The sequence below is a fragment of the Mustela lutreola genome, chromosome 10 (assembly GCF_030435805.1).
Source record: "Mustela lutreola isolate mMusLut2 chromosome 10, mMusLut2.pri, whole genome shotgun sequence".
Taxonomy (NCBI): Eukaryota; Metazoa; Chordata; class Mammalia; order Carnivora; family Mustelidae; genus Mustela; species Mustela lutreola.
This window is the reverse complement of record NC_081299.1, coordinates 41,705,017-41,723,293: the sequence shown is the minus strand read 5'-3', so window position 1 is coordinate 41,723,293 and position 18,277 is coordinate 41,705,017. Positions and strand designations below refer to the sequence as shown.

Below are 18,277 nucleotides of genomic sequence, written 5' to 3'. Positions count from 1 at the left end.
GCTGTACTTGGTGGCATTTCTTCCTGGTGAGCTAACACAGGCCAGAAGGAATTGGAGTATCGAAAGTAAATAGATATTTTCTTTTTCTTAACCCTCCAGAATCAGCCCACAGTGTGTCTCTGAACCTTGCAAAAAGTTGTAAAAAGGGGGATCAAGGATGCTAAGTTTCATTTCCTTACCTCTGTCCATCTGATGACTTTTCCATTCGCTTTATACTCTGATCCATGGAATATCTTCACACTTGTTATAGACTCCATGGACTTCCCATCTATAGGACTTGTAACACTGCAATAGAGGCAAAGGAAAGAGATGGAAGCCGCTCTTGAAGTTAGAAGAACCACTTCTCTTTTCAAGTCTTGCTACTAATTACACTGGGTGCTTTGCTGAACACATCTCAGCAACATCATGGTAAGAGACACTGCACAAAAATGTACATGAAGAGAGCTCTCATGGGAGGGGCCCGTGAACTGAAATAATTCAAAAAACACATATAAAAAAGGAGCCATAATTCCAGGAGTTTGTTCTTTCAATGTAAAAAACTACTCAAACCTGCTCTCTTCTCCCAGCATTCCTTCCCAACTTCAGTGAGTGCGTGGCCACCCATCCAATCTCAATGTCCCCTCTGCTGTCAAATACTCTGCTCCTAACCATAATAACATTCACACATCTGCCTCACAAATGAACTTCTTAAGGGGAGGGAATATGATACACTCACCTCTGCATGCTGTATTCCCAGTTCTGACACACTGCTTGGAATGTAGGAGTTTAATAAATATTTATTGATTAAAAGAATTATTTGACCAAGTACGTTAATTATAACAATGCTGGTGTAAGCTCATGAACAAGTATTTATATCATTATTACAACAAATACCCTTCAGTAGTAAATTATCACTCCTAGATTCCTGAATGGAAAGGCCATTTTTTATAGTCATTTCCTCTCCAAAATATAGCAAGTATAAAGAGGTAGAGATTCACACTCACTCTGATGAGAATTCAAAATAATTGTCACAAAGATTCTAAACTTTTCCTAATAATTTTCAAACCTGTTTTTTAACCTATATGTAAAAAGATCAAATTGAACTTAAATTTCAGTATCAGGGACTCATTTCATTCACCTGAATTATAATTATTTAAACAATACTGAAATTAATTTCTATCTCATGAAACAACAGTTATCAAAAAAGGGCATTCCTGGGGTGCCGGGATGGTGCAGTGGGCTCGGGTCAGACTCTCGGCTTCGGTCATGATCTTGTAGTTGTGAGATTGAGCCCCACGTTTGGCTCCACCCCCAGTGCGAAGTCCACTTCAGATTCTTTCTCCCTCCCTCCTCGGCTTCCCTCCCCCCCTCATGTACTCTCTCCCCCTAAAATGAATAAATAAAATATATTTTTTAAAGGGCACTCTGTTGATCAGAGTATTTTGAGAGGGATACCCAGACACAGAGGGACAAGCTGGAAAACATTCAATTTATAGACTACACACTAAACTGAATTAGAGGGTCTTCCCTAACTAGTTCTTGTCCTGTTTCCTAAGATGCTACCACTGGCACTTGCTGTAGGAAGGGGCAACCTGCTTGTTATTAGTTACTGATACCTTATGGCATCAGATTTTCACATTATCAATTATTTGATCTAAATAACTATGTTAATTTCCAACTATAATAGAGAATTCAACACAACTTGGTTTTGCAATTAAAATTTCCAGTGAAGTATGAGAAGATAATGGGCTACTTGTAAAATAGGCACGTGTACTCATTGGTTTAGAAATTGCTTTTTTTGTTCAATAACAAAAGTTTAAGAGATTTTTTAAAAATCTGGTGTGCCGTGTTGTAAATGCCCTCTCTCTGCCTTTGCTCCTGCCATTCTCTCAGACTGGAATGCCCACAACTATGTGGCAAATACCTACTCATCCTATCAGATCCAGCTCAGTCCGTACTATTTCTCTATGAAGGTCTTCTTGAATATTGCCCGAGCACCTCCACCAAGGTTCTTCTTTTCTTTCTTATCTTTACTATATCCTACAGAGTTTTCTATGAGCATCTCCCATACTTGGATGCCCTTATTTATAACTATCTTCAAAACCAGACTGAACCACTTATCAGCAGGGAGTTTGTGTAATTTGTTTTTGTACTTCCAGAGACCTAGACATAGAACTATTGCCTGAGGCAAGAAGGGATGGACTGGATGGTAGGAAGTTGAATACAATGAGTTATATTTGTTCAATCAATCCATTTTTTTTTTCAATCAATCCATTTTTTAAACACCTACTCAGTGCCAGACAGTGTTTTAGGTGTTGGTGATACAGCAATAAATAAACCAGACAAAAAACCCTGCCCCTGGGCTGCCTGGGGGGCTTGGTTGGATCAGCATCTGATTTGGGCTCAGGGTCCTGGGACTGAGTCACATATTGGGTTCCCCGCTTAGCGGGGAGTCTTCTTCTCCCTCTGCCCTGCCCCTCGCCACCTGCTCATGCTCTCTCTGGCTCTTAAATAAAATCTTCAAAAAAATAAAAAATAAACTTCTTAAAAAAAATCCCTGGGGTGCTTGGGTGGCTCAGTGGGTTAAGCCTCTGCCTTCGGCTCAGGTCATGATCTCAGGGTCCTGGGATCAAGCCCCACATCCGGCTCTCTGCTCAGCAGGGAGCCTGCTTCCTCTTCTCTTTCTGCCTACTTGTGATCTTTGTCTGTCAAATAAATAAATAAAATCTTAAAAAAAAAAATCCCTATGGCAAGGATGCGGAGAAAGGGGAACCCTCCTACACTGTTGGTGCAACCACTCTGGAAAACAGCATGGAGGTTCCTCAAACAGTTGAAAATAGAGCTACGCTATGACCCAGCAATCGCACTACTGGGTATTTACCCCAAAGATACAAATGTAGTGATCTGAAGGGGCACGTGTACCTGAATGTTTATAGCAGTAATGTCCACAATAGCCAGACTATGGAAAAAACCTAGATGTCCAACAACAGATGAATGGATAAAGATGATGTGGTATATATGCAATGGAATACTATGCAGACATCAAAAGAAATGAAATCTTGCCATTTGTGACGATGTGTATCGAACTAGAGGGTATTCCGCTGAGTGAAATAAGTTAATCAGAGAAAGACAATTATCATATGATCTCCCTGATATGAGGAAGTTGAGAGGCAATGTGGGGGGCTTGGTGGGGGAGGAAAAGAATAAATGAAACAAGATGGGATACAGCGGGAGACAAACCATAAGACACTCTTAATCTCACAAAACAAACTGAGGGTTGGGGGGGGTGGGAGGGAGAGGGTGGTTGGGTTATGGGCACTGGGGAAGGTACGTGCTATTGTGAGTGCTGTGAAGTGGGTAAACCTGGTGATTCACAGACCTGTACCCCTGGGGCTAATAATACATTATATGTCAATAAAAACATTTAAAAATTTTTTTAAAAATCCCTGCCCTTACGGAGTTTACATGCCAGGGGCAATGTAATAAGTGAAATGTACTTTATGTTAGAGAATTATAAGTTCTCTTGAAAAATATAATGTAAGAAAGGGGATAGGAAGTATTGGGAGTGGGAGAGAATAAATGTCTATGGGAGGATTATAATTTAGGTAGGTTGGCCAAGGAAGACCTTATGAGAAAATGACATTTTAGAAAGAATCTAAAAGTGGGAACGCCTGGGTGGCTCAGTTGGTTAAGCGGCTGCCTTTGGCTCGGGTCATGATCCCAGTGTCCTGGGATCGAGTCCCACATCGGGCTCCTTGCTCGGAGGGGAGCCTGCTTCTCCCTCTGCCTCTGCTGCTCTCTCTCTCTCTGGCAAATAAATAAATAAAATCTTTTTTTTTTTTTTTAAAGATTATTTATTTATTTATTTGACAGAAAGAGATCACAAGTAGACAGAGAGGCAGGCAGAGAGAGAGAGGAAGGGAAGCAGGCTCCCCACTTAGCAGGGAGCCCGATGCGGGGCTCGATCCCAGTACCCTGAGATCATGACCTGAGCCGAAGGCAGAGGCTTAACCCACTGAGCCACGCAGGCGCCCCAAATAAATAAAATTTTTAAAAAAGAAGAATCTGAAAGTGGTAAAGGAGGAACTCTTTTGGCTATCTTGGCTATTGAGGATAGGGTAGAAGCAACAAATGTCTGAGAACAGCAAAAACAAATGTCTGAGGGCAGAAGTAGAGTTGATGTGTTCAGGCAAGAAGGCAGGTGCTGCTTAGGTAAGAGGATGGGCAGATGGTGTGAGGCTGTGTAAGTTGGAAAACACTCTGGCTTTTACCGTGAATAATACTGGAAGCCAGTGGTGGGTTCTGAGCAGAGAAGGGACATTGCTTTGGTTGCTGTATTAGAAAACAGATTAGGCTGGGGGGCAGGAGGAGCTGAAGACTAGAAACAAGAAAGCCAACTGAAGAACCCAATAATCTAGACCAAATGATGGTGGCCTGAACCACAATGGTGGCCAGAGAGGTAGTATGATTCTGGATACATGTTGAAATAAAATGTAACAGGATATATAAAATATATGCTATAAAATATAAGAGTACCAGGATTTACTATTGGGGTAGATGAAGGGTGTGAGAGAAAAAGAAGTTTCAAAGATGACCCCAAAGTTTTAGCTTGGGCCCTCAGAGAAGAGTTGCCATATACTGGCAAAGAGTATAGGACTTGAAGCCCAAGGAGGTGGTTTTCAGTCCTAGCCCTGCCACTTCCTGGCCTCTGAAGTCATTGGGCCTCTAGGTACTTGTTTACTCATCTATAAGATGGCAAAAATAACATTAGTTACTATCACCAATGAAACAATGTTAGCAGAAGGGCTTTCTTTTTATAAAAACATAAAAGTTGTAGGTTATTACTATTATGTCGATAACTTTAGAGTACTGTGTTATTTCATCAACTCCTTCCCCTCCACCCTTCTTCCAAAATATGCAGAGAAATTCCTTCAGAATTTAAGCCAAGAAACTAGAAATTTAAAATTTTATATTATATATACAAAGCTGTCCTTTCTCTTTGGGCTTTCAGTAAAGTTACAAATACCAGTGTAGATACAACCCAGAGCCCAGCCCATAACTAAATGCCACAACACGAAAAGTACTCCACATTTACCCCTTGTTGACGTTTTTGTCATCGTCCACCCACTGGATGTAGATGTGCTCCTGGGGGTCCTCAGTGTCCGCCTTGCCGCAAGTGATGGTGAAGTCCTTCATGTCTCGCAGTGCCTGCCTCAAAGCATCCATGTTTTCTGCTGTGATCTGGACCATAACGCCATCTGAGAATCAGCACCAAGATCACATAGGTGGAAACAATGCAAAGCCAGGGAGAGGGGCAGATCATCACAGTACCTAGCAAATCCCTTTAGGATTAAATGCAAAACTTCGGCTGCTCTCTAAAGCTGACAGATACAGAGAGGTTTTGTTCTTTGGGCCGGATCTCTTACTTTTGAGAGTGCTATGAGAAGCAAACACCAAGATGGCTTCTGCTTAAAACACTCACCTGTTGATTTCACTTCAGACACAACTGAGTTTCTCCTTAGACCACTTCAAAGGAAAACTTACACTTGGTCACATGCCTCTTCTGGACCGACAGAACTGTTTTCACTCTTGCCTTTATCATGCTGTAACTCATATTTATGTGTTCGCACCTCTATGTCTCTCACCTTACTATCACTGCCCAGCATACAGTGAATGCACAGTGAATGACTGTTAAATAAGTCACTGAGTAAACAACAGTAGTAGGAGAAGGGATAAATCCATTCACCGGCTAGCAACAAGGCAAACCTACCACGCGTGTTTCACACTAGCCACCATGAAGCCAACACATGGTAACTATTTTTGGCCTGCTACCTACCCAAGTCAAAGGCAAACACTGAAATTCAGGTTGAAAGCTGACACATGTTCAGCAATTACCCTGCTTCACTGACATAAAATTTTGTCAACTAAAATAATTCCATAAGAGTCAATAAAAATTTCATAAACAGGCAGTCAAGTGTTCAACTGACACACAGTGAAATACAAGACCTAAGAAATTTCCAATCCAAAGACAAAGACACAACTTTTAAACACAGTACTTTGCATTATAAGGAGCTGTGTCAGTTCAAGTTATCATTTCCATTACATTTAAAGGGCATTTTTTTAATCTTCTTGTCAAGACACAATTTCAAATGCAGTTAATACTTGATCACATAGGCATTAGTCACATAAGACCAATGACTGTTTAACTCCTAGATTTCTTAACAATTTCTTAATAGCATGCTTCTGCTTTATAGTCAAATTGTGAAATTTAGTTGTAAAATAGTAATGTACTTTGCTCTTCACTAGTTGCTTTATTAAGCTTACCAATAAAGGAGGTCAAAGCCAATATCTATTAACATAAGACAGTCTTTTCAGTTCAGTTAACACACTGGAGTTCAGCTTTCATATAGGGCACTGGAGAAAGCTACTGCAGAAATGAAAACCTGTCAGCATGTGTGGCAAACTGTACCTTCCAAGGGTCACCATAATATCTCCCATCTCACATGCTTTCTCACAATGCTACCTTCCCATTTCTCCATTAAGAAGTAGAGTCTAATTGCTGAACATGAGAAGGCTTATGACTACTTCTAGCACTAGAGTATGGTGGAGGTGACATCGGGTGACATTTGAGACTGGGTCATAAGAAGCAACTTGGTTCTGCCTTTTGCTAGAACATATGAGCCTGCACTAAGAAGTCCAGCTACCCCAAGGCTGCCATGGCATGGTAAGGAGTCAAAGTGTGAGCACTTCAGTCTCCACCTCTAGTCTTTAAAATAATCCAGGCCAGGCCCCAAGACACGTGAGTGAACGAACCTTCAGATAATTTGAGCTTCCAGCTATCAAGTCATCCCAGCTGAGGCCCTGGACATCACTGAGCAGAGTCAAGCCATCCCGCACTACCATGTCAAGATTCCTGACCCAGAGGAATCAGTGAACGTTATAAAATAGTTGCTTTAACCCATTAAGTTCTAGTTAAATTTGTTATGTAACAAGAGTAACCAGATCAAAATACAGGAATAATCAATTGACAAAAAAATAAACAGTATGCTCATTAGCCTTTCATTAACTCCCATTTAATTAGTTTTTGTCAAAATATGTGTCATGTCTACTCTAATTATAGCAAACCAGCAGCAAGCACATCCCATTCTGTACCCCAAATGATGACCGCAGCACTCCTGTGAGTTAAGGCAGACTGAACTTCATCTATATACTTAGAGACTGGAGCCCAATGATATATTTGAACTCAGACTATGCCCCCTTGAGTACCCTACTCCAGAGCTCTGAAAGGCCATCTTTTAATTTTTATGTTACTGTTCCGTGATATTGCTACGACTTACTTCTTTGGAGAACTGAACACCTATATGACATTATTAATTAGTTTAGGACTAAGATGCTATTGTATACATAACAGGAGTCAGAAGTCTACTGTAGAAGTGTCATGGTTTCATTTAACATTTCTTGCTTTTTTTTTTTTTAACGTTATTATTATTATTGTTATTATTTATGTAAGCTCTAAGCCCAACATGGAGCTTGAACTTAGGACCCTGAGATCAAGAGTCACATGCTCTACCAACTGAGCCAGTCAGGCTCCAACATCCCTTGCTTTTTAGTTGTATGATTAGGACTAAACTAATACACATGCAGTAAATAACTTATTCTTTACCTTCCACAATACTGGATTTGGCAAGATATCCGGAGGAAGATTTCAGAGCGCCACTGAACACAAAGAAACTGGCACCTGTGACTAAACAGAATATAAATAGTTCAGTGTAGACCCAGAGATACAAAGACTGAGAACAATAAGAAATATTTGATAGTTTCTAACTCCAACCATCATCATACAGAAAACAAAAAACACCAACTCTATACAGCACAATACACAAGTAACTAATAATTCTGATGCTTATGATAGCTTTAGGAATGAAGTTTTAAGATACAATCCCTCATTCTGTTTTTCTCTCCCTCCAATCAAGAATTAAAGAATCTTACAAGCAAAGAAATCTCAGTGGTCAAGTCAAGGGCTTGGCAAACTACAATCTGTTTGGCCTGCAGCCTATTTTTATAAGTAAAATTTTATTGGAAGACAGTCATGTCCACTCATTTGCATATTATCTGTGGCAGTTTTTGAAGTATGCCAGAATTGAGTAACTGTTGACAAAGACAACAAGCTTGCAATGCCTTAAATATTTATTACCCAGCCATTCACAGAAAAAGTTTGCTGACCCCTGATCTAATATATTTTTTTTAGATGAAATACATTTTGAAGACAGAGATATGACTGGCAACCATTTTATTGACCTGGTGCAGTTCTTTTAAAAAAATAAATTACTTATTTAAAAGACAAATACCTGTTACTATTATCGTGTCATAAAAGAAAGGACAATCACATTTAGCTTTAAGAAAATTTCACTATGTCCCTCCACATCTTTTTAATTTTTTTAAAAATTAAGCACCCAACACGGACCTCAGACTTAACAACAGGGAGATCAAAAGTTGTGTGTTCCACCCACTGAGCCAGCCAGGAGCCCCTATGCGCCTCTACATCTTAAACTGGATGAAGTAATCCAACTCCCTAACCACTGGCAAATTCTCTAACACGTGGACATCCAGCCTTTATCGAAGACCCCTAGTGACAAGGAGCCCACAATGGCACAAGGCAAACCATTCTACTTCTGGGTAACTCTTGGCCTTACATAATGTGCTCTCAAACTGAGTCCAGATCTAGATTCCTATAACTTTGTCTCAGTGGTGCTGGTTCTGGCCTTTTGTAGCTATAGAGAATAAACTGAATCTTATTTCCACATACCAGAGAACTTTAAAAATAGAGATAGTTATTTTTCCCCTCTTCCGATCTAGACTTTTCCAGTTAAACATGTACACTTTTTTCAAAAGATCTTCCTTGACCTCGTTTCCAAATTTTTCACAGGCCCTGCATCATTCTCTAAAGAACCTCCAGTTTTATCAATGCATATCATCAATTACATTAATGATATCCAGAACTTAATTCAAATATTCTAGGTATCCTTTGACTAATAGAGAGCATTGTGGACTTATCACCTATCTTATTTTGGATATCATATTAAATATACATGTGACAAAGACCTTTTATGCCTTTACTGAAAACAATGACCTACGTCACCATCAGCCAGAGAAGTGTTTCATAAAGCATACTAAAGAAAGCTAGTTATGGGAAATATTCTGAGGAAAAACAAGATTCGTAGTCAAGTAAATTTGAGAAGGGCCAGGCCCCTATCTTCCTTTTGGAAAACTAAAATATACATCAGCCTGTTAAAGGCTCTGAAAGTCCTGTAGTAAAATCTGTTTAAACTTGTTTAACTCAGGATTTCTCCGTTTAATGTATTATGCAATACTTGCACTTATTTATTTTTTAAAACCATAGAACCTGATAAGACACCTTAAGAAATGCCAGCATAAGCGACGCTTCTTAAATTTCAATATGCATTTGAACACAGGGACTTGTTAAAAAACAAATTCTAATTTAGCAGATTTTGGGTATAGATTCTTCATTTCTAACAATCTCCCCAGTGATAAGGCCACACTATGAGTACTACAGAACCAAGAAGCTTTCAAAATCCAGTCAACCTATTAATATTCTTGGGATATGGTCATTCAACAAGTTTCAAATCTATCTAAGCATATTCTCACTAAGGGGCCTCGTCGCCTACCTTCAAATATCAATTCTGGCCCTGCTAATATCGTGAGGCAGTATTTTCAAAATTTCCCCTTTATTAGTAGAGATCTCATTTGCAACTCTGAATATGGCTACTGCTGAGCCAGTGTAATCTTAGAGAATCAGGTTGGAAAGTTTAATTTCAACAAATTGTTTGTGGCTACCTAGTTAGAAAGCGAGAGTTATGGGGCTGAGATATCCAACTTTCCAAGTCCAGTACAATTCTTACCATGTCAATCAGCTCAAATACTCACCCTTTCTGGGCTGATTGTGAATACTGATAGCCTGGGTCTGATAATTTCCGTCATCATTCTGTACACACACAAGATGAGAGTCTGCCTTCTCATTGAAGCAGGCACCTCCTGCCAGGACATGCTCATTGGACTTGTTCATGGCTTTCATCATCTGTAATCAAAGAAGAGCGCTAACTTTCTTATTCTGCCAAAAATGGGCATTTCTTTTGGTCTGGCAAAGCACAACTCCTTTACCTCAAAAATAAAAAACAATAAGGAAAACACAGTGAAAAAGCAATCACCATTGGAAAAAAAATCAACTTTGGGTACCTGGGTGGCTCAGTGGGTTAAAAAGACTCTGCCTGTGGCTCAGGTCATGATCCCAGCGTCCTGGGATCGAGCCCCGCATCGGGCTCTCTGCTCAGCAGGGAGCCTGCTTCCCTTCCTCTCTCTCTGCCTGCCTCTCTGACTACTTGTGATCACTGCCTGTCAAATAAATAAATAAAATCTCAAAAAAAAAAAAAAAATCAACATACACAAAGATTTCCTGTGTAGTTTATAGGTGATTTGTGTTATAACCTAAGTAAGCACATGACATATTTTGTATTTATCTTTTTGGTATTTGTGTTGCACTGAACTTAAGTAACATTAGTTTAGCTAATTACAGTAATTTCTCCCACCCACTGGATTCTCTGAGGATATACACACTGAAATTCTAAGTCAAAAGAATGTTCCATATGTAAGTACATCTGCCCTCTTCCCATATCCACACAAAGGAGTGTTTTCCTCTAGAAATATATAAACTCTATTGCTTAACTTTACTGACTCACATTTGAAATCTTCAGTGAAATCACTTAATAATACGTTGCTTTGTGTTTTTTTCAAGTTTTTATTTAAATTCCATTGAGTTAACATACATAACTTCTCCTGGTTACACTTAGATACAACACCCAGTATCATCATAAGAACTACTCTCCTTAATACCCATCACCTATTTAACTCACTCCCCTGCCAACCTCCCCTCTAGCAGCCCTCAGTTTGTTATTTGTAGCTAAGAGTCTGTTTTATGGTTTGCCTCTTTTTCCCCCTTATGTTCATGTTTCATTTCTTAAATTCTACATATGAGTGAAATCACATGGTATTTGTCTTCCTCTGACTTATTTCACTTAGCATAATACACTCTAGCTCCATTCACATCGTTGCAAAAGGCAAGAGTTCATTTTTTGATGGCTGCATAATATTCCATTGTATATAGACACCACATCTTCTTTATCCATTCATCAGTCGATGGACATATGGGCTCTGTCCATAATTTGGCTATTGTTGATAATGCTACTATGAACAGCGGGGTGCATGCGCTCCTTTGAAACAATAACTTTGTATCTTTTGGGTAAATACTTAGTAGTGCAATTGCTGGGTTGTAGGGTAGTTTTATTTTCAAGTTTTTGAGCAATTTCCATAGTGCTCTCCAGAGTAGCTGCACCAGTTTGCATTCCCACCAACAGTGCAAGCAGGTTCTTCTTTCTCCACATTCTTGCCAACATCTGTTGTTTCCTGTGTTGTTAATTTTAGCCATTCTGACAGGTGTGAGGTGGTATATCTCATTGAGTTTTAATTTGTATTTCCCTGATGATGAGTGATGTTGAGCATCTTTTCACGTGTCTGTTAGCCATCTGGATGTCTTTTTTGGAAAAATGCATGTTTTTGTCTTCTGCCCATTTCTTAACTGAATTATTTTTTTGAGTGTTGAATGTGGTTATGTTCCTAATAGATTTTGGGTACTAACTCTATCAGATATGTCATTTGCAAATATCTTCTCCCATTCTGAAGGTTGCCTTTTAGTTTTGTTGATTATTTCCATTGCTCTGCAGAAACTTTTTATCTTGATAAAGTCCTAATCATTTTTGCTTCTGTTTCGCTTGTCTCTAGAAACTTACCTAGTAAGAAGTTGCTGCAGCTGACATCAAAGAGGTTGCTACCTGTGTTCTCCTCTAGGATTTCAATGGTTTCCTGTCTCATATTTAGGTCTTTAATCCATTTTGGGTATTTTTGTGTATGGTTTAAGAAAGCGGTCCAGTTTCATTCTTCTGCATATTTTTGACCAGTTTTCACAGCACCATTTGTTGAAGAGATGGTCTTTTTCTCATAGCTAATATAATCTTCAATGGGGAAAAGCTGAGGGCTTTTCCTTTAGGGCCAAGAATAAGACAGGGACGTCTACTCTCACCATTGTTATTTAACACAGCAAAGGAAGTTCTAGACTCAGCAATCAGATGACCAAAAAAAGTAAAAGACATCCAAATTGGCAAGGAAGATGTCAAACTTTATTTTCAGATGACATGATACTCCATGTAGAAAGCCTGAAAGACTCCACCCAAAAATTGCTAGAACTGGTATATGAATTCAGCAAAGTTGCTATAAAATCAACATACAGAAATCTGTTACATTTCTATACACCCATAATGGAGCAGCAGAAGGAGAAATCAAGGAATTGATCCCATTTACAATTGCACCAAAAATCACAAGATACCTAGGAATAAATCTAACCACAGAGGTAAAAGATCTGTACTCTGAAAACTATAGAATACTCATGAAAGAAATAAAAAAGACACAAAGAAATGGAAAAGCATTCCATGCTCATGGACTGGAAGAACAAATATTGTTAAATGTGTATGCTACCCAAAGCAATCTACATATTTAATGCAATCCCTATCAAAATACCACCAGCATTTTTCACAGAGCTAGAATAATCCTAAAATCTGTATGGAACCACAAAAGACCCTGAAGAAACAAACCAATCTTGAAAAAGAAAAGCAAAGCTGGAGGCATCACAATTCCAGACTTCAAGTTATATTACAAAGCTGTGGTGATGAAGACAGCATGGTATTGGTACAAAAACAGATACACAGATCAATGGAACAGAACAGACACCCCTGAAATGGACCCACAACTATATGGTCAACTAGTCTTCGACAAAGCAGGAAAGAATATCTAATTGAAAAAAGTCTCTTCAACAAATGATTTGTTGTTCTTATCAAAAGATTTAAGATAGTAATTCTGAACCTAACCTGAAAAAACTCACAGGCCACCATTTTATATCTACTAAGCAAATCTGAACTCATGTTATCTCGGTAATAACTCTGGCTTCTGACTGAAACAGGATAGTGATAATTTGTTTTCTAGTTTCCATTTTTTCCCTCATGCCATCCCATTTGTCCACCTTCCTGATTCAACCCTTTACAAGGCTTTAATCTTTCAAAAATCTAGTCCAAAAGTTTTGTTTTACTCAGTTCTTCCTCTTACATTACAAACTGCAGTACTACAGTGTGAGAAATACCAGATGAGTGTTCTGACAACTTTCTGTATCAACACAGTCAAAACAAAATAATGTGAGGTGAAATTCACATACATAAAATCAACCATTCCAAAGTGAACAATTCAGTGGCATCTAATACATTAACAATGGTGTGCAATAATAACCTTTACTTAGTTCCAAAACACTTCCTTCACTCCAAAGTAAAAAACCTTCCTCTAACTGGTTTCTTCCTCTCCTAATTTTAACCACCAATCTGCATTCTGTATGAATTTATTCTGGCTATTTCACACAAATGGGACCATATAATATGTGACCACTGTGTCTAGCTTCTTTCACTTATGTAACGTTCTGGAAGCTCATCCATGGTGTAGCATGAACCAGTACTTGACTTCTTTTTATAGCTGAATTATACACATGCACATATACACATACAATATACACGCACCAGAGTTTATCCATCTATCCATCCAGGCACATTTCGGCTATGCCTATCTTTTGACTATTGTGAATAGTGCTACTCTAAGTGTATGTGTGGATGTACTTGTTTGTGTAACTGTTTTCAATTCTTTGGGGTATATACCTGGAGGTGGAATTGCAGGGCCATACAGCAATTCTATGTCCAATTTTTTTTTTCTTTTTCTTTTTTTTTTTTAAGATTTTATTTATTTTATTTGACAGAGAGAGAGATCACAAGTAGGCAGAGAGGCAGGCAGAGACAGAGGGGGAAGCAGGCTCCCTGCTGAGCAGAGAGCCCGATGCGGGGCTCGATCCCAGGACACTGAGATCATGACCTGAGCCGAAGGCAGTGGCTCAATCCATTGAGCCACCCTATTGTCCAATTTTTTGAGGAGTTGCCAAACTGCTTTTCATAGTGGAGGAACCATTTAATATCTTCACCAATAACATATAAGGGGCCCAATTTCTTTATATCCTTGTTGACACCTGTTATTTTCTGTTGTTGTTTTATAGCCATCCTAGTAGGTATGAAGAAGTACCTCATTATGGTTTTGATTTGCATTTGACTAATAATGTTAAGCATCTTTTCATCTGCTCATTGGCTATTTGAATATCTTCTTTGGAGAAATGTCTATGTAAGTCTTTTGCCCATTTAAAAAAAAAAAGAAGAAGAAGAAGAAAAGAAAGATTTCATTTAGGGGCACCTGAATGGCTCAGTCAATTAAGTAGCTGCCTTTGGCTCAGATCATGATCCCAGGGTCCTAGGATCGAGCCCTGTGCTGGGCTCCCTGCTCAGGGGGAACCTGTTTCTCCCTCTCCCTCTACTCCACCCCTTGCTCATGCTTTCTCTCATTCTCTCAAGACAGAGCAAGCAGGGGGAGAGGCAATGGGAGAAGGAGAGACTCTCAGGCAGACTTCATGCTGAGTGCAGAGACCCATGACAGCTGGATCCCACAACCCTGAGATCATGACCTGAGCTGAAACCTACAGTCAAGCACTCAACCACTGAGCGACCCAGGTCCCCCAAGTCCACTATCCATTTCAAAAAATACATAGTGTCGGGGAGCCTGGGTGGCTCAGTGGGTTTAGGCCTCTGCCTTCAGCTCAGGTCATGATCCCAGCGTCCTGGGATAGAGCTGCGCATCCGGCTCTCTGCTCAGCGGAGAGTCTACTTCCTCCTCTCTCTCTCTGTCTCTCTGCCTACTTGTGATCTCTGTCAAATAAATAAATAAAATCTTTTAAAAAATACATAGTGTTTTATTGGTTTCGGGTGTACAATATAGTGATTCAACAATTCCATATATCACACAGCGTTCATCACAACAAGTGCACTCCTTAATCCCCATCACCTATTTAACCCACCTTCCACCCATGTCCCCTCTGGTAACCATTAGTTTATTCCCTGTTCTCTGTAATTAAAAGTTGTTTTCTTCATTTGTTTCTTTCTCTTTCTCCCCCCTTTGCTCATCTGTTTTGTTTCTTAAATTCCACATAAGAGTGAAATCATATGGTATTTGTCTTACTCTGACTTATATCAAAGCCTTATACTCTCCAGTTCCATCCATGTCCTTCCAAATGACAAGATTTCATTCTTTTTGATGGCTGAGTAATATTCCACTGTGTACATACACCACTCTTCTTTATCCATTCAACACTTGATGGACATTTGGGCTCTTCCATAATTTGGCTATTGTAAATAATGCTGCTATAAATATAGGGGTGCATGTACACCTTTGAATTCATGTTTTTGTATTGTTTGGGTAAATACCTAGTACTGCAATTGCTGGGTCAGAGGGTAGTTCTAATTTTAACTTTCTTTTTAAAAATTTATTTATTTGAGAGAGACAGAGAGTGCTCATGTGTGAGTGGGAGAGAGGCAAAGGGAGAGGGAGAATCTCCAGCAAACTCCCCACTGAGCACAGAGCCTGAAGAAGAGCTCAATTCCACAACCCTGGGATCGGGACTTCAGCCAAAATCAAGATTCAAACGCTTAATCAACTGGGCCACCCAGGCACCATATCTATTTTTAACTTTTTGAGGAACTTCTAGACTGTTTTACACAGTGACTGTACCAGTTTGGATTCCCACCAATGATGCATTAGTGTTCCTTTTTCTCCAAATCCTCACCAACACCCAATGTTCCTGTGTTGCTGACTTTAGCCATTCTAACAGGTGTGAGGTGGTATCTCATTGTTTCCCTGATGGTAAATGATGACGAACATCTTTTCATGTGCCTGTTGGCCATCTGGATGTCTTACTTAAAGAAATGTCTATTCATGTCTTCTGCCCATTTTAATTAGATTACTTGTTTTTTGGGTGTTCAATTTGATAATTTCTTTATATATTTTGGATATTAATCCTTTACTGGAATAAATCATTTGCAAATATCTTCTCCCATTCTACAGGTCACCTTTTAGTTTTGTTGATTGTTTCCTTTGTTGTGCTGAAGCATTTTAATTTGATGCATTCCCAATAGTTTATTTTTGCTTTTGTTTCCCTTGTCTCCACGGACATATCTTTAAAAAAGTTGCCCTTTGCCCATTTTTTAACGGGACTGTCTTGTTGTTGAGTCACAATAATTCTTTATATCTTCTAGATATCAGACCCTTGTCAGATGTATGATTTGCAAATATTTTCTCCCATGTGTAGGCTGTCTTTTCACTTTCTTGTTAATGTCTTTGAATGAAAAAAAATTTTAATTTTTATTAAGTCCAATCTATTTTTTCTTTTGTTACTTGTCCCATTGTAAATTATCTGAGAATCCATTGCCAAATCCAAAGTTAAGAAGTTACCATCATGATTTATTTTTTTTTCAAAGAGCTCCATCATTTTAGCTCTTATATTTAGGCCACCGATGCATTTTCATTTTTAAGATTTTATTTAATTTGTCAGAGAGAGAGAAAAAAAGCTCAAAGGAGGGGGAGCAGCAGAAAGAGGGAGAATAGCCTCCCTGCTGAGCAGGAGCCCAATGCAGGACTGGATCCCAGGACCCCAGGATCATGACCTGAGCCGAAGGCAGATGTTTTTTTTTTGTTTTTTTTTTTGTTTTTTTTTTTTTTATTATTTGACAGAGAGAAATCACAAGTAGATGGAGAGGCAGGCAGAGAGAGAGAGAGAGGGAAGCAGGCTCCCTGCTGAGCAGAGAGCCCAATGCGGGACTCGATCCCAGGACCCCGAGATCATGACCTGAGCTGAAGGCAGCGGCTTAACCCACTGAGCCACTCAGGCGCCCCCGAAGGCAGATGTTTAACCAACTGAGCCACCCAGATGTCCCCACTGATCCATTTTCAATTAAGTTTGATATATGGCGAGTAGGGGTACAATTTCATTCTTTTACATGTGGAAATCCAGTTGTCCTAGCACCGTTTGTTGAAGGCTATTCCTTCACCATTAAATGGTCTTGGCCCCCTTGTCAGAATCAACTGACCATAAAAGTATGGATTTATTTCTGGATTCTTAAATCTATTCCATACTAGTACCACACTATTTTGATAACTGTAGTCTTGCAGTAAGTTTTGAGAATGGGAAGGATGACTCCTCCAATTTTGTTCTTATACAAGATTATTTTGGCTTTAGAGACACTTGCAATTCCAAAAGAACTTGAGTACTGGCTTCTTCTTTTCTGGGGAAAAAAAAGGCTACTGGAGTTTTGATAGGGCTTGCATTGGATCCGAAGATCCACTCTGAATGATATGTCTTCCCATTTATTTAGGTTTTCTTCATTTCTTTCAGCAATGTTTTGTAGTTTTTAAAGTATAAGTCTTTTACTTTCTTGGTTAAATTTATTCCTAGATAGTATATCAATACAATTCTAAGATATCATGATCTCCTGGCTTTATTTTGTTTTGTTTATAACTCTCGAAAAGTTAGTGTTTTAATATATTACTACATCACCAGAGGCATCCAAATAATAACTGAATATTCCTCTCACACTGATATTTATCAACCTCACTAATTCAAACCACTTCTGTCAGGGTTTTCCAAAGATTACTTTTAAGGAAATTTTCTGCAAACACGGTAAGTCAGCAGAAGAGTCCTATTTAGCAAAGTCAACTGATAGACTAATTTAGGTTCTCATTTGCAGTTTATATTTGTATCACATGAAGAACTGCTATAATCACATATAATTTTAAATTAACATATAATATATTCTTTGCCCCAGGTAATTTTTTTTTTTTTTTTAAGTAAACTCTATCCCCAACCACAAGGCTCAAACACATGATCCCAAAATCAAGAGTCGAATGCTCTACTGTCTGAGCACGTCAGGCAACCCCACACACAGCAATTTAAAGAATGTTAAAAAATAGGGCGCCTGGGTGGCTCAGTGGGTTAAGCCGCTGCCTTCGGCTCGGGTCATGATCTCAGGGTCCTGGGATCGAGTCCCGCATCGGGCTCTCTGCTCAGCGGGGAGCCTGCTTCCTCCTCTCTCTCTGCCTGCCTCTCTGCCTACTTGTGATCTCTGTCTGTAAAATAAATAAATAAAATCTTTAAAAAAAAAAAAAAAGAATGTTAAAAAATAAAAAAATTAAAAATAAAAATAAATAAATTTAAAGAATGTTAGATCATTTCTTCTAAATCATTAGGCTAAAGTGGTTTCTAACT

General features: G+C 39.0%; 1 protein-coding gene across 3 annotated transcripts in view; it reads right to left on the bottom strand.

The window, feature by feature from the left end:
* ZFYVE9 (zinc finger FYVE-type containing 9) overlaps positions 1-18,277 on the bottom strand; it is a 142,227-nt gene that overhangs the window by 3,895 nt on the left and 120,055 nt on the right. For all 3 annotated transcript variants that reach the window (XM_059137367.1, XM_059137369.1, XM_059137368.1), the window contains 4 exons: positions 9,925-10,075; positions 7,643-7,723; positions 5,075-5,237; positions 180-285 (listed from right to left, as the gene is read on the bottom strand). In XM_059137367.1, the coding sequence (XP_058993350.1) occupies positions 180-285; positions 5,075-5,237; positions 7,643-7,723; positions 9,925-10,075 (501 nt within the window). The remainder of the gene's footprint in view (positions 1-179; positions 286-5,074; positions 5,238-7,642; positions 7,724-9,924; positions 10,076-18,277) is intronic.